This window comes from Kwoniella shandongensis, chromosome 13 (genome assembly GCF_008629635.2).
Source record: "Kwoniella shandongensis chromosome 13, complete sequence".
Lineage (NCBI taxonomy): Eukaryota > Fungi > Basidiomycota > Tremellomycetes > Tremellales > Cryptococcaceae > Kwoniella > Kwoniella shandongensis.
The window spans coordinates 461,683-476,912 of NC_089299.1; the positions used below are offsets into that span (position 1 = coordinate 461,683).

Consider the following 15,230-nt stretch of genomic DNA (forward strand, 5'->3'; position numbering starts at 1 on the left):
CGTCTATAGATTGATGTGATTGGAAACGGTGCAAACAGTCGAATGAAAATACGTCAAGAGGTGATGTATGGTTCGTTGTGACCTTCTCAGAGGTCGGTTGCTTTTTCCAGCTTTCTAGCCGGAGTAGTTGTACCATCTGATCCCGTCTCGAGTCAACCTCCGTCTTCTCTTACGTAAAATTCAAGGTGTCCGGGTGACGCGTGGTATCAAGTATGCATGTATACAATCAGTCATTGCGAAGATGACGGTGGTGACATCTTGACACAACATCATCACCTCATCATCATCCGCCTCCTTGGCCACACTTCACAACCCTGGACATTCACACCTCTACGACTTAGCACTACAGCTCAGAGCCTTCTTCCGACATCTGATCTAACAACTGCGAAAACAAGATGACAAGAACAGCACATCATGCTCATCCGACACCTTCCTTCCCCGTCTATTGTCTAGACTGGGCGGACGATGATACCCTGCTTCTCGGAGGTGGAGGCGGTGCTAGTCGAAGCGGCATCCAGAATAAGATTGTAAGTTCTATTGATGACAAGCCATGACCTGGAAAGTGAGCTAAGGTCAATCCGGTATCTGCAGAAATTGTGTAAGGTCTCAAAGGACGGAAGAAGCGTTCGATATATCACCGAAGTAGCTTTGAGTAATGACGAAGATGCGCCCATGACTTTGGCTGTAGACCGTCAAGTGAGTACTACAGCTACCAGTGCAGGATAGCTTCGAGCAAGCTGATCACTGTTACGTTTGGCTTAGGCAAAACAACTGGTTACGGGTATCAACGCTTCATCGTCGGCTGTCAAAGAAGGTTCCAACGATCATGTCAGAGCATACGCCTACAACGAGGACAAGTAGGTATTTCTGGAAATCGGTCTTGCCTGATAGGAGATCATACGCTGATCTTCGTTGCAGGATCGACTACATCAGAGGCCAGAAGACAATTGATGCAGCTTGGTCGGACGATTATCCTTATCAGGTAAGCTGATCCGCCGCCTGCGCAGGCAGCACGAGACGCTGACACGATACAATATTTGGGTAGAAACTCACCTCGCTCTCTCCCTCTTCGTCTTTCATTGTCGTTGGCACCACCGACGACAAGGTCTCTCTCCTTCACTTCCCCTCTCTCGAAATTGCCATCCCCCCTTTCTCCACCGATGCAGAGCTGGTCGACCTGGACTGGGGAGGACCAGACGGGGAATGGGTGAGCTATCATGTTCATCGTCAATTTGAGAGGCTAACTGAAAAATTATCGTAGCTTGCTGTCACTACTACGACAGCTCTTCTGCTCTACCATGTTGTTGCAAGCGAGAAGACTGGCGCTAAGCCGGGTTTGGTTCTCAAGCAAACCATCTTTGCGCCGAGTTTGGACATCTCGCCTGTCGCTTTCAGATCAGCCAAGTGAGCCAATAATAATCCCCAAGGGAAACGTCGCATCCCAATGCTGATTCCCATTTGTGTTCAGGTTCTCCCGCAACCCCGCTTCACCTATCACACTCCATGCAGTCCTCAACGCTACTCGTTCAGTCAAACGAGGTGCACCTCGAAAAGCCTTCGTGTGCACGTTTGGAGTCGTCGCTCAACCGAGCACTGCGCCCTTGACTGCGGAGGAAAAGGCCACTGCTCAGGCGAAGGGCAAGGGGAAGGAGGTTGTTGGAGATGATGGAGAGAAGGAGGAGATCGGGAAATGGGATGTTTTGGTCAAGAGAGAAGTCGGAGGAAAGCCGGTCACAGTGTTTGATGTCAGGTAGGTTGCAGTCGCACAACGCTCCGACTAAAAGTGTGGGTGAAATGCTAATGATCACTCTTGATAGTGCCGATGGCAAGCTATTAGCATATGGGTGCTCCGATCTGTCAATTGGTATCCTCGATTCCAAAACTCTGGCTGTGAGTCTGATCTGTCGAAGAAGTTTGTGCGTTGATACTGACAGAAGATATCTCGTCTCAGCCATTGCTCAAGATTCTGCACGCCCACTCGTTCCCACCGACAGCGCTAAAGTTCAACCCTTCTGCCAACTTGCTTGTCTCTGCTAGCGCGGACAATACTATCCGAACTATCGTGGTCCCAGCTAGCTTTGGCGGTAGTGAGTTGTCCTCTTTTGCCTCAACGAAGCTCTCTGTCCCTCGGCCCCCTGCGTCGAGCTGTATTGTTACTTCGACCTTGGCGTTTCCATCATCCTCCAAGCGTGATACCGAAGTGGTTGATGATGACTGAACTGTGCGCGCAGTATCGACATCACTCATCGTGGTCCTCTTGACGATCCTCATCCTCATCTTGGCTTTCCTTCTGAGACGATGAGAATACAGAGAGCATGCAACGCTGGCGAGGTATATGGACGTTTGGATTCTGTTGTACTTTCGATATGCAATACATACATGAGATGACAGAGACTAAGCAACATCTTGACCGGTGAATGATGTGCTTTCCCGTTATTTTGTTTACGAGGATGTGTTGCCACCGGAAAAGGCATGTTGCCGGAGTGAATCGCGACAACAACGTAATTCACGAAGGAGATAACAAATACAACCTGTACTCGATCACAACTCACCACTTCTCTGCAATCTCACTTTGACTTCATTACATATTCGACTCATTTCCATTTGTGTTGAGATCAGATACACGCACGATGGAACACGGTGGACATTCTGGACATTCGGGACATACGATGCCTATGCCGGGTATGGAGCACGACGCACCTTCTTGCGCAGTGAGTGTAGACTGAATACAGAGGAAGAGCGAAGAAAGCCTAGTTGCGGCGTAACATATCAATTAACCTTTGACATTGTGTACACTTGAGGGAACGCTGTGCTGACACATGTCTTCGGTTTGACAGATGAACATGCTGTGGAATAATCAGATAGCCGATACTTGCGTAGTCTTTAGATCATGGCATATCTCCGGACCGACGACTATGATCTTGTCTTGGTGAGTGGGTGAGGGGCAATCGTCATCACAGGTGATGGCGAGGAGGCAATGCTGATATCGTCTCTTACTGTATCATTTGCCGTTCTTCCTGTGCGCCTGCTCGCTACATCCATTGGCGGTGCCTTTCCCTCCCCCACACCCCCTTACTCGCTTGTCCATGTATCTCCGTATTGCCCCCCCGTTCGCCGACTTCCTCCACTCCAACTACTCATCACACATTCGTACATCGTCCTGCCCGCCCGCCCGCCCGCTCGCCCGCTCGCTCACTCACTCCCACTGCCGACCCTCACTCGTCGCCATTCGACGCTCCTCGCTCGCTTGCTCGCTCGCAGCCTGATTGTCATTCTCATCTCCCTATTCTACTCCTACCTCCTACATTATACAAAACAATACGATCGTCAAATCGCTCTCACCATCTACACCTCAAACACAACCAATAATTCCTCATTGGCCAATCGACGGGAGAGCTCGATCCCTAATTCGAGGAGAGAAAGTAGTTTGATACCGCCAGTACCGAGTGGGTATCAGAGTGTAGTTACGGTAGAAGGAGGGGCAGCGAACAGGATTGGAATGTGAGTTACGCGTTGCTTGCTTCAGATTATTGACTTGTGGAATTATGGCTGTCGAGCATGGACGTATACTGATCTTTGTTGGATTGGTAGAACCAGATTGTCATTACTGACGAGAGTGACAAGAGCAGGATTGTATGCTATTTCAGTCGCCATATCATTCTGGGTAAGTGGTCCGTTCTCCCCATCATCATCCTCCACCTCTATACTCTTCCCCACTCCGTATCCTTGTGCATTCCTATGCCCGGAGCTGACTACTTAACCTTCTAGCTCATGCTCGTCGCAATGACATACAACACATATCTTTTCTCGTCAATTGTCATTGGCGCGTTCCTTGGACATGTGCTGTACGAGGGCGAGATCGATGTTGGGTGAGTCAAGCTCCTCTTGACGTAGATATCATGATGAGTCGCTGGACTGACGACTGATTCGTTTGCCATGGTATTTAGGTCTGTGCTCTCTGGCGGCGCAGCAAAAGGTTTGGCATGTCATTAGACTACATATGTGACTGAGGGCGCAACATGATGTATTCATTACCACGAGCATTGATTGTTGATGCGCTGCAAGCACTGCTGCTCGTTACAAATACGAAATGGCGACCGACTCCTCACAATGAAAAGCGATTCAAATGTCCCATACATGATCGGTGATTAATCCCGTCTAGGCCCAACCTTGGACGCCACATACGCTCTCACGTTCTTCTGCTCTTGTCCGCCAACTCCATCGATCTCCTCGGGTACCTGTCCTTCCGAGTTTGACTATACAAGCACTGTCAATACAAGTAGCCTAACCACTCGCTCGTGATGTAATGAGTGGACTCACTCGCTCTCGGTCCGCACCAGCTTCGATCAATGTCACAGCAGCATCACCATGTCCACTCTCGAAAGCAAGATGCAACGGTGTGTTTCCTATAGCAACGCCCATCGTCATCAGCGGCATCCCCCATACGGTTGCCGTTTACTTGAGGTAAAAGAAACCTACCTGCTCTGTCCGCGCCGTTCAATCTCGTCTTCGGTCTTCCTTCTGGCGGATTCAAGAGTATCTGTAAGAAAGCATGGTTGCCGGTGGTAGCTGCTCTATGTAATGGTTGTTGAGATGCTCGATCTTTCGCGTTGATCTATAGTCACAATATCAGAGATAGAAGTCAGCTTGGCTCCTGATGAGCGGAGTATGAAGGCGAGGTGCTTACATCTGCGCCTTTGGAAATGAGGAGTCTCCCGACCTGTACCAGAACGACCGACTGAAATGAGCAAGGGCAACAATGGGTCGGGATCACCTGAAAGCAGTGTCTCAACTCACAGGAACGTTGCCTTTGGACGCAGCGTAATGTCTGAACAGACAAGAGCAGTAGTCAGTTAAGCTCAAGAAGTATTAAAAAGGTGAATACAGATCACGCGACGAATAACTCGACTCACAAGGGTGTTTGTCCTTTGTCGTTTGCCGCATCCGCCTTTGCACCCGCCTCCAAGACCTCTCGCACAATCTCCACATGTCCAGCAGCGGCTGAGAAGCAAACATGACCATCTCAGCTCTACAATCAAGAGAAGAAGTAGTAATTCTACGAGGCTATAAGGGCAGAGATGAGTGGTATTTACACTCACAAGCAATCATCACTGGTGTCCAGCCCATCAAATCTCTCGCTTCAAGGTCCGGATGATATCCAAGTAAGAGCTGGATAATACCGAGATTTGAGGTAGTGCATGCCCAATGGAAAGGTGTTCGTCCGTCCTGCGCAGTCAATGAGCACCTATCGCTTCACTGGTCATATTGGTGGAGCAGCGACACACCTCGTCTTTGACATTGATCAACTTTGGATCTTCGTTCAGTAGGGACCTGACCATGCCAGGTTGGCCTGTCATGGGTTGATCAGCTGAGGTTGCAAGCCGGCACCAAGGTTGGTAAGGATGAGGGACACATCACTCACCTTCCATCGCGGCCTTGTGGATGCTGAAGCTCGACATGATGGCCACTGGTTTGACTGGATTGAGTATGACAAAGAGAACAACAACATTGACATGTACCTCTTTAACACTGCGACTACAAGGACGTCAGCGTTGGTGGAGGTTGAAGGTGTACCCAAGGGCCAGAGCCTGGTCACGTGGTAGGCTAGGTTGATTATAGGAGGTATGTTATCTTTGCCACATCATCTTCAAGCTCGAGCCTCTTCAGCTTCCTGGTGAAAGAGATGGATGATTTCTTTCTCTCCTTTATATGCTTGGTCCTATCTTCCTTTCTTCCTCACGTTTCATTTCTGTATCGCACAACACCATTTATACAGACCTCGTCCATCACTCACATCTTCTCACTTCAGATTCGATCGTTTTCTACGCACCTTTTGACGACGCAATAACGAGATCTTTACCCCTTATCCTTTGGAACTTTCTTTCTCTGTACACTACTTTCATCCCAACGAAATAGGATACTGCTTCTGTCAGGCAAGCCACCACACACACTTTGTAGCGATATCGCCTCACGACTTATCTACAGTCGATCACTCGAATGGGGTCGGCCTCGTCAACGATGAGTGCTAGCCCCGCACTCCATCCTCCCGCGACTCGGTCACCCGTGACGACAACAACGACGTCTGCTTCTTCATTCGATACTGCTCGATCTTCCCTGGAAAACACGAGCGTCGGCGTAGATGGCGTCGCGGCTCTTCGTGCTGCAGCGCTGAGAACTAGACAAGGGGGCTCTGCCTCCGGATCTGTTTCCCCTGCACCCTCGTCATTGCTAGCCAAACGAGAGACGTCACCTTCGAGACCCGAATTTGTCGCTTCATCCTCCACTCTGGCTACGCGTGTTGGGGCACAGCCACTCTCGAAATATGTTGGCAAGGTGACACAAGAGGAGAAGGAGGAAGGAGAGATAAGTGAAGATGACGAACAACCAGTTGAAAACCATACGCAGGACAGAAGACCTTCTCGTGGTCGCTCTTCCTTCAATGGTGGACGTAAATCCAAGTCAAAGTCACGCTCACATTCACCCAAGAAGCGACGGTCACCTTCGAAGAACACTATCGTACCACAACGCCGTCCTTCTGTAACAACCGCCCGATCGATTAGCCCTGTCAAGCAGATAATCGACCAACGGCGTCCTAGCAACGCTGAAGATAGAGAGAAGCCCGTACCTGTCGAAATAGATGAGGCTGTAGCTCCTGCGCCCTCTGGTAAGCTATGATGCTCCCAATTTGTCGTTCTTCTCAGCTGATACTTGCTTTAGAAATCTCCCCGTCAGAAGCTCGTGACTACATGGAGATCATCCGCAACCTTATCCACGAAGGTGTCAGTCCTGACACTTTAGTGCAGAAAGGGGCAACTCCGAAATATGTCATGGCTGTCTGTGAAGAAATTGTTGAGGGTACCAGGAAACGCAAAAAGCTCTGGCTCGAAACGAGAGAACGGGAAGTCGACAGCGAGCCACCAATCGAACGCGCCCCACGCTCTCTTGACATCGATCAGAAATCACCCAGTCCAGATGTTGAGATCTCAATCAGTACCGCTGTTGACATGGCCAGGCGAGAGAGTACATCTTCCGAGGACTCGGCGGAGATGACTCTGGTGGAAAGGATGAGTCCGCCGAAGAGCCTGCCATTGCGATTTCAACCGAGTTCGTCGTGGACACCACCTGTCCTTCCCTCTTCATCTTCATCCCCAGCCCCTTCAGCACAGCCGTTGTCGCCATATGCGCAGGCTTTCAAGGTTGAAAGCTACAAGCCAATTCCTAGACCTGCATCAGCCGGCCGACTTGCTCCTGGACCTTCATATTCTTTCCAGCCTAGTGCTTCTGCTTCGGCTATGACATCCCCAGCAGTCCGCGTATCTCCCGCCGAAATGATTTTCCCCGCCGGTCCGAGTCGCCCTCAAGCTGCCAAGCCTTCTGTTGGTCATGAGGACGCTTCGCACCCCCGACGAAAGAAGCGAAGTGCGGGTAGAGGCCTTGACAACGGATTGTCAGCGGGAGCAGACGTGGTGCTGAATTATGGAGATGATGTCGTTCACGACACTCCGACGTCGGCTCATTCTCAACCCCCTCCACCAGTGGATTCACCACCAAGTCTGCCTCCATCTACCCTACCCCCTTTTGCGCTTTCGTCTTCAACATCGCAATCTGTATCGATACTTCCCCCAATACAAACCCAGTCAGATGCGGCAACGCAATCCGCCCTTCTCGAAACTCGTCGAAAGGCCCTGGAGAGTATGAAGCGTCGACGAGCAGCGTTAGAGGCTAAGCCACTGGTAGTTTCTGACACGGGCAACGCCGTTCAAACTGAATCAGTTGCAGAGGCACCTGGTCCCACATCAGAAGAGACAGAGCTGGAGAAGACCATCGAGCAGCAAATGGCGGATCTGGAAAAAGAGGTGCTTAATTCGCACAACGCCAATGCAGAAGTGGATATGGACATGGATATCGATGAACCAGAGGAAGGAGAAATCACTGCGCCTTCACCGCCGAGACCGACATCCGCACGAGCTGCACCAGTTGTGATCTCAAATTCCTTGCCGACAACTACCTTTCCACGGGGCAAGAAACGGGCTCTTGCCGAAGATCTCATGGAAACTCGATCAGCTGCGCCTGTACGAGCGTCATTACCACCTAGACGACGTCCATTCTGGGCCATGCAACGACCGCAGAAGCTCATTTTGCATTTGGACGACTCCTCGGACTCGAGCGATGATGAGGAGACTGGAACGCCATTGCAAGATTCCGATTCGAGTGCCTCTCAGGCGCAATTGGAGGAGAATATTCGATCACTTCAAGAAAGAATCGCCAAATTGAAGGCGAAAAAGGCCAAGCAAGCCCTCGGGGCACAAATATCGACGCCGCCGAACAGTGCCTCTGTGCAAGTGACCAGCGGTGCTGAGGATGTTAACATCACCGCACCTACTGTTGAACAGTCTCCTGCTAGCCTCAATGTCATCAATGGTGAGTTCCGCCCTGGTAAACAGAACATGGCAACTGATGAACCGAGTGTTGTAGCTTCGACCACGGCCGAAGTGCGGCAGTTGACGAAAGAGCTGGTGCAAGCGGAGGCTGAGGCAGAAGCAATGAACGTTGATGCTCCTTCTGGTGAGTTTGAGGATCCCCCATAGTCGCTGAGATAGTGCAGGTACTTCTGGATCAACCGGTTGGTTCTTGCGGCACGCCTCCTACGGACTTACTGATGTCTTCTCATAGTCGACGATCCGATAATCATCGATGATGGTAGGTCGAAAAGACAAAGCGTCCATCAGTGACAGACAATGCTAACGATATCATGCAGTAGAGCCCGACGTCCCTTCAGTCGAGCCTTCTGCGAAAGAGGTGCGGCAGTCGTCGACCGCAAAGGCTTCGACTTGACCATCTTGACGGCGCTTATGAGTCAGATTGAACAGGTACGACCCCGCTCTGTGTCGCCTTCAGTCATTCAGACGACGAGCAACAAGCCTACAGCAATGTCCGAACTGCCTCAATCTCATTCTGATGTGCGTTACCGGGTATTGTGGTTGTACTAAGACCTTTCACAGGCTTTCCAATCTTATAAACCGCTCCTCCCCCGATACCCTCAACTCACTCACGATGTGGATGTTTCAACTTCTCTTTCTGCTTATATCTCTCCCCTTCCCGCCTCATCCCCTCCTCAGACATCGAAGACCCATCTGCCAACTCAGATTGACCGTTCTCTTCTGCAATCGATCATACTGACCAATCGCACGCTGCGTGAGCCGGGAGCGATGATGTGCAAAGCCGAAAGCGGAGGAGGAAAATGTGCGGATAGGAACTGTCAGAGTCTGCACCTGTCGAAAGGGTTGACACCGACTGGTAAGTGGGATTATCTGCCTCAATCTTGCGTCTAAGCTCTCGGTCGGTGGAAGGACGGAGCTACGGTCGTTAGGCTAACTTGCAGGCTCCCTGTTGTGTAGACGATGATTTGGTCGAGTATATCAGTCAGACCAACCCGCTAAAATCGAAGAAGTCGATAACTAAAGCGTCTATTAAGGAAGCCAAAGAAGCTTTATTGAGCGACAACGCATCGCTTTCCATCACTGCTGCTCAAGGATTTCAAGCTGGAATGCATAGCACCACTCTGGACTTCAATGATGACAGAGTTCTCTCTGCTTTTCTTGATAGAGTGGATAAGCACGGAACGGAGTAAGAACTTTTCCTTCTCTTCGTCTCTTTTTTTCTCTCTGCGATTCGACATGCAATATGACGATACCCCGACAACTTTGGCATTGATTGACAATAACGAATCATCACGAGCCTTATATGTAATAGTAGTAATAGTACATAGCATGTGTATAGGCCTATGCCATGAAACTCATGATCGCAACGCTACTTCGGAAACATCCATCGTCTATTTGCATCAGTTCTGCTGCAGTGGAACAACTCAGTCCGCAGTATGGTGAAGGTGACATTTCGTTGAACTATTTGTGATTGTCTCCTATGCATTGCATCGTATGTCCCCACGCAGTCAGACAACGACTTCTCATTTGCTATGACTGGATGCTCTGCGAAGAATCCGAAGGACACGACTGACCCTCGTTGCTGGACTGAACTGGATTTGCAAAGCGCTACGAGTGTCGAGGATCTACAGATCTTCCGACTATACAATACCTGCAGCCTTCTAATGGATCTCCTACACGACGCTCTCGCTGATGGTATGACGATGCGGAAGTATGATGGAAAAAGGGATGTCTCTGGTACCTCGCTACAGGCCACATGATGTCCTGCTGAATGGCGATGACATGATATAAAAAGCTATCCGCGCTGCATGCTTCTGTCGCTTTTTTTCGAGGTGCGGGTTGTGCGATCTACAAATTGCCCCACATTCCGGTGAATGAGCTTTTGTGATACCGTACTCTCTTTTACCCTTGTAGGCACCAACATCCGATTCATCATCGTGAGTAATTGATCCAGAATCCAGAATCCAGCGGGTATGACAATAATAATGGAAATGTTGATCACTTGTCATGTCAAGCCGAAGGAAGATGCTATCAAATATGATTGTATCGCAGTTCGGCAATGAGAAAAAGGCAAAAAGACATTTCTTTCGTGATCTTGGTGACTAATGATATTACGTCACTCGGCACATCACCGTAATGAGTCACAATTCCAGTAAGTAGTGACGAATACCCAATCGTAATGAAAATAATAATAATAATAATAATAATAAATAAAAAAAAATCATCTCATGCGATCGTAATTATGAGTCATGGGAATCACCTCCGGGTCTGGTCTCTCTCCCCTCCTCCTACTCTAATTACCACAACGGGCCCTTTACTCCTTTAGTGCCTTTTCCACATCACTTCATGTCTCCCCTCTGTGACATCCACGACACGAGCAGCAATGTAGGAGCCAAGGAAAAAATTAAACAATACGCAAAGACAATGGCAAAGCGCATCAGACCCGGAGGATTTGGGTGTGGCGGTCCGGGGAAATAAAATCTGAGCGCCTGTTACTATAATTACACCGAGCGGATAGGTAGGAGAGGAGGAACACACAGCAGCGGATCCACCTGTTCATTGAGACAATACCGATTCCTTCCCTTTCCTTTCCTTTCCTTTCCTTTCCTTTCCGTGACTGAGCTGTCATGTCACCTAATCGGTTAGATGGAACACGGTAAGGCTTCATCGCCGCTCTCGTTCCTCAGGAGCAGTCTCCATTCATCTCCAACACGGATACAAACATAGCAAACTTTTACTCCGGGTGCAGGCAAGGTATTAGCGCAAGTCTCTCGTTAGCAGGAATTCAGGCTACATTGGGAATCGGAACCGCGGACGCACGAGCCAAGTAAGTATCCTTGACCCTTGTGATCATCGCACCCTCTCCCCCCCCCCTTTTCATGCTGCCCAAGCCTTCGACCTGGAGACAGGAACCCTTAGTCATCGATTGATCATGTCAAGTGTACCTTTGCAGGTTACAGCCTACAGACTCAGGCTTGGTATTCTAGACACATGGGCTTCTCGCCTGTTACTCGTACTGTACCAGCGCAGAAACTTCATTAACCTTGAATGCCTGGCAGATGTGCTATCTCCGCTGTTAAAGGGGTAGTACGTCGGTACCAGAACTCTCGTGCCTCAATCTCTCGGTTCCCGTATTCATCATCGTCGGTGTGCCCCTCCTGCATTCGTGTTTGGAATCAATTCACACGTCACGGTACCTTATTACATACAGTATTTAAGCTGATCACTCACTCTGTTTCTCCTTCCCTTACTCCAGAGCATGAGTTATACTTCGCTATAAGTGAGTACTGCATTCAATCTCTCGTAAAGCGACCTTTTTTTCACGTTTACACTTGTTCTCGCTTCGCCTTACAAAAGCAAACCTCGTCGACTCGTCGATTCCCACACTTCATACACTCCCGTTATCTCAGGTCAGAGTCCTCTTGAAGCTACAAAACAAACACCCTTCCTTCTCTTACCCTCTTCATTATCCGGATCGAAAGCAGAAAGAAAGCGTCGTACCTCTTCTCGTACACAGGACACAACACCTGGAAATACCGGTCGGAATTCGGCTGCTGTCTTTTAGTGAGTGGACAGTTGATCCATCTCTTTCTCTTGGACCTTCTTTCTTTTTTGTTAACATCCCTCCCATCGATTCGTAGTTCGGTGACACCACTGCACCGACCATAGTTGATCATCAGTCCACTTCATTTTGTTCATCCGGAAAGAAAACAAAACAAACAGTGACTTGTACCCCTCCATCCCTCCTCCTGTCCCGCCAAACATTTAGCGGAATCGTACACCCACCTTTCCGGTTCTGCCGCTGTCATCATCATTGTAAAGCACAGCATCTTTGTATCTTCCACGGTCTACATCGAGTGGAAAACCAGTTGGACACCGTCCCTACCGTGAGTTGTATTGCCTCTCGACATCGTTCAAGGACCTGACGTTTCTTAGTAAATATCATAGCAACGTAGCGGATCGACCGTTAACGTGGTTAGCCACACTGCCAAGAATACCGTCGACGTCCAGGTCGCATCGACTATCATCTCTCAACCCGAAACCGCATACAATTCTGCAAGTTACACAATTCACGGACCCACTTCACATCTGACCAGTTACTCTGGCCGTGGCCGGATACCACTCTGACAGACAGTAGATGTGATTTGGTGAATTGAATCATTCTACCATGAGCTTGGTGAAGATACACGACGACCGAAACTTTTGGGCTCAACCCAGACACAGCTTGACCGTGGAGAGCCACGCTCGACTGCCTCTGTCACCCAATTCTGCCCGAAGAGGCTCCCGTAGTAGATCACACTCGCCACATCGAGTGACAATCAGCAGGCTACCAACCGACAATCGCCCATCGACCGCCAACAGGGCTGAAGTGCCTCCTGCGTTCGGTTCGTACATGTCACCAAGGTCGACTTCGAACGCGTTCCATCCTACTTTCAGTTTGAAGGATCATTCAGGACCTCGTCTCGGTCCACCACCACTAGCTCAATACGTTGCACCTGATCGCCGCTTTGGCTCGTCACCTCGACAGCCTCATCGACCCTCGTGGGTAACTTTGGACGAGCGAGCGACGATGTCTCGAAATCGATTGCCCTTTACAACCTCGCAACCTCCTCCGCCACCTCCTACGGCGGGTGAACTGGACGTTGCATTTAGCCATCCACCGTATTCCACCCCTGCGCATACATCACTCGGCCAAGTCTCGGAACACCGTCGAAGAACATCGCCATCGCCAAATGAATCGAGACCTCGTGCACCCATATCCGTGCTGCGACGTTCAAGCGAGCTTAGGACAAATGTAAAACACGCTCGTGCACCTAGCTCGCCAGTCCCCGGTATGAACCTTGATTCTCAGCGTCTACCAGCGCCTCTTTCGTCTATGCCACTTGTGCCTCCGCCCCTGCGACCCACTCTTCGAGCACGGACCTACTCAGGATCGTCACATCGGTCCGGTCAGTCGCAGACATCGCAACGGGGCGTGACCTCATCCTCTGGTAGCAGTATATGTAGTCAAGCAGGTCAGCTCTCCGTCGCTATCCTAGCGGAAGGGAATGCTCCCCGCGATGTCAAGAAAAAACGAACGCGGGCTTTGATGACGCACTCTCAGCAAGCGGGTCTGTCCAGATTGTGGAAAAAGGTGCGTGATTTGCAGTTGTTACGTATTCCTGCGATTTGCTAAATCTTTGACTTTATTTTCCTAGACCAAGTTTCCGACTGGCAACGACAGAGAACATATGGGCTCCGAAATCGGCTTGACGTCCCGTCAAGTACAGGTGTGGTTCCAGGCAAGTTTGCGTTGGGTTGCCTAAGTCTCCGCACTTCTAGAACTAACGATTGCCTTTCCCAACTGGTCAGAATCAACGCCAGAAAGGACGAAAAGCGCTCCTCGTCAACGGTGGTATTCCAGAAGGAGAGGATCCTGCAGATTACGAGGATCTGCAGAAGTCTCCTCGCGCACGACGTCTCTCCATCGAGCAGGAAGAGAGAATCTCTGCTTGGGCCGGCCATTCATCAACAGCTTCGACATATCCGAGTTCGCAATTTGATGTGCCACAGTCTACAGGTTTCGTTTTCGAGTCTGCTCGTGGCAATCACAAGGAAAAGCAAATCAGGCACCCCGACTATGCGGATGATATTCAAACTCCATCTATTGCCCTCTATGGAGGTTACCCGGACTCTTCCCCTCCGCTTGGACAACGACCTTTCGGTCCTATACGCTCCCCCTCGCCGGCGGAAGACAAATGGAAATACGACCATGGTTTGGATAAAGACGCTTCTGCACTGCGAGACCGATTGCTAGACGACCGTCATCAACATGTCTTCCATCATCATCACCATGAGACTTATCACTCTCATCAACACAACCACAACCACCATTATCCTGGTCAGCCACACCCACCAGGTACCACAACTGAGTCCAACTGGGGCCGTAGAGCCCCTGCGTCTCCTGTGCGACGACGACCATCGTTTACTCATCCTGTAGGCGTGCAGTATCCACTGGATGACAAAGGTGCAATCCGGCCTTCGTTGCCCAGAAATGGCCATACGCTCGCTCCCACGGAACATCAACGGAGTACCTGCTCAATCAAAGTTCATGCTCTCAATTTGGCGCCCATCTTGACTCATCTACCGAATCTTCTCGCCGCACCAAGCAAGCCCTGTCATGGTTCAAACATCAAGAGAGATACCTCACGGTCGCCGTCGGGATCTCCAGAATTCGCTCACAGCAACGATAATGTCAGACCTATCCACTTGCCTCCGACCCTGATAAAGTTCGCTCTCAATAGACCATTGGATCAAGGAATTCTGTCGGGTGAGAACGATTTGCCTTGTATCGAAAGTCCGACGGATTCTCCAAAGCCGAGGGGTACCGTAAACGGGAAAGGGAGATCGTTGAAGCGAGAAAGGAGCGATAGCCTGGACAACAGAGACGGAGAAGGAGAAGGAGAGGGCGATGTGTCTCCTCGGGAATATCAATATCAACCTGACAAGCGGAGAGGAGGAGCAGGGGATCGCAAGCAGTCGAGATCGTTGTGGGACTGAAAAGAACGTTGGGATTAGGGTCGTGTCTTCCGTGCGAGTGAGATTATAAGGGTGATTTCATCTGGTTTCAGATTTGGTGCAGATTCAGGTTGGATCAGAGATCCAGCAAAGCTACATTCCGTCTTCTTGATCAGTAACGACCGATATGTCTTGTTATGTTCAATGTACTTGTACGATAGTTATAGTAGCTGCTGTGCTATGAATTGGGCTCTCGGCGGCTGTATCCACACAGATTCTGTCCAAGATAAG

The 15,230-nt window shown here is 50.0% G+C and overlaps 5 protein-coding genes across 5 annotated transcripts; 4 read left to right on the forward strand and 1 right to left on the reverse strand.

Moving 5' to 3' along the window:
* Window positions 1-395: 395 nt before the first annotated feature.
* Window positions 396-2,302, forward strand: CI109_106862 (uncharacterized protein; the record flags this gene model as incomplete). Its single annotated transcript, XM_032002073.1, has 10 exons — window positions 396-527; window positions 592-696; window positions 763-857; window positions 919-982; window positions 1,046-1,207; window positions 1,262-1,404; window positions 1,469-1,750; window positions 1,818-1,890; window positions 1,952-2,087; window positions 2,232-2,302. 10 exons carry the CDS (start codon window positions 396-398, stop codon window positions 2,300-2,302), a joined length of 1,263 nt encoding a protein of 420 aa, XP_031863630.1.
* A 328-nt stretch (window positions 2,303-2,630) lies between these two features.
* CI109_106863 (uncharacterized protein) lies at window positions 2,631-3,993 on the forward strand (the record flags this gene model as incomplete). Its single annotated transcript, XM_032002072.1, has 6 exons — window positions 2,631-2,711; window positions 2,838-2,929; window positions 3,262-3,501; window positions 3,592-3,664; window positions 3,769-3,869; window positions 3,948-3,993. 6 exons carry the CDS (start codon window positions 2,631-2,633, stop codon window positions 3,991-3,993), a joined length of 633 nt encoding a protein of 210 aa, XP_031863629.1.
* A 155-nt stretch (window positions 3,994-4,148) lies between these two features.
* CI109_106864 (uncharacterized protein) lies at window positions 4,149-5,459 on the reverse strand (the record flags this gene model as incomplete). Its single annotated transcript, XM_032002071.1, has 9 exons — window positions 4,149-4,256; window positions 4,321-4,406; window positions 4,480-4,615; window positions 4,688-4,720; window positions 4,798-4,828; window positions 4,914-5,001; window positions 5,100-5,226; window positions 5,286-5,350; window positions 5,423-5,459. The coding sequence occupies 9 exons, from the start codon at window positions 5,457-5,459 to the stop codon at window positions 4,149-4,151; spliced, it is 711 nt and encodes a 236-aa protein (XP_031863628.1).
* Window positions 5,460-6,018: 559 nt separating this feature from the next.
* CI109_106865 (uncharacterized protein) lies at window positions 6,019-9,631 on the forward strand (the record flags this gene model as incomplete). The annotated part of the gene is made up of 8 exons (XM_032002070.1): window positions 6,019-6,664; window positions 6,718-8,421; window positions 8,476-8,565; window positions 8,674-8,700; window positions 8,762-8,799; window positions 8,871-8,960; window positions 9,003-9,297; window positions 9,399-9,631. 8 exons carry the CDS (start codon window positions 6,019-6,021, stop codon window positions 9,629-9,631), a joined length of 3,123 nt encoding a protein of 1,040 aa, XP_031863627.1.
* A 2,978-nt stretch (window positions 9,632-12,609) lies between these two features.
* CI109_106866 (uncharacterized protein) lies at window positions 12,610-14,981 on the forward strand (the record flags this gene model as incomplete). The annotated part of the gene is made up of 3 exons (XM_065967920.1): window positions 12,610-13,575; window positions 13,640-13,723; window positions 13,794-14,981. The coding sequence occupies 3 exons, from the start codon at window positions 12,610-12,612 to the stop codon at window positions 14,979-14,981; spliced, it is 2,238 nt and encodes a 745-aa protein (XP_065823992.1).
* Between the last annotated feature and the right edge of the window lie 249 nt (window positions 14,982-15,230).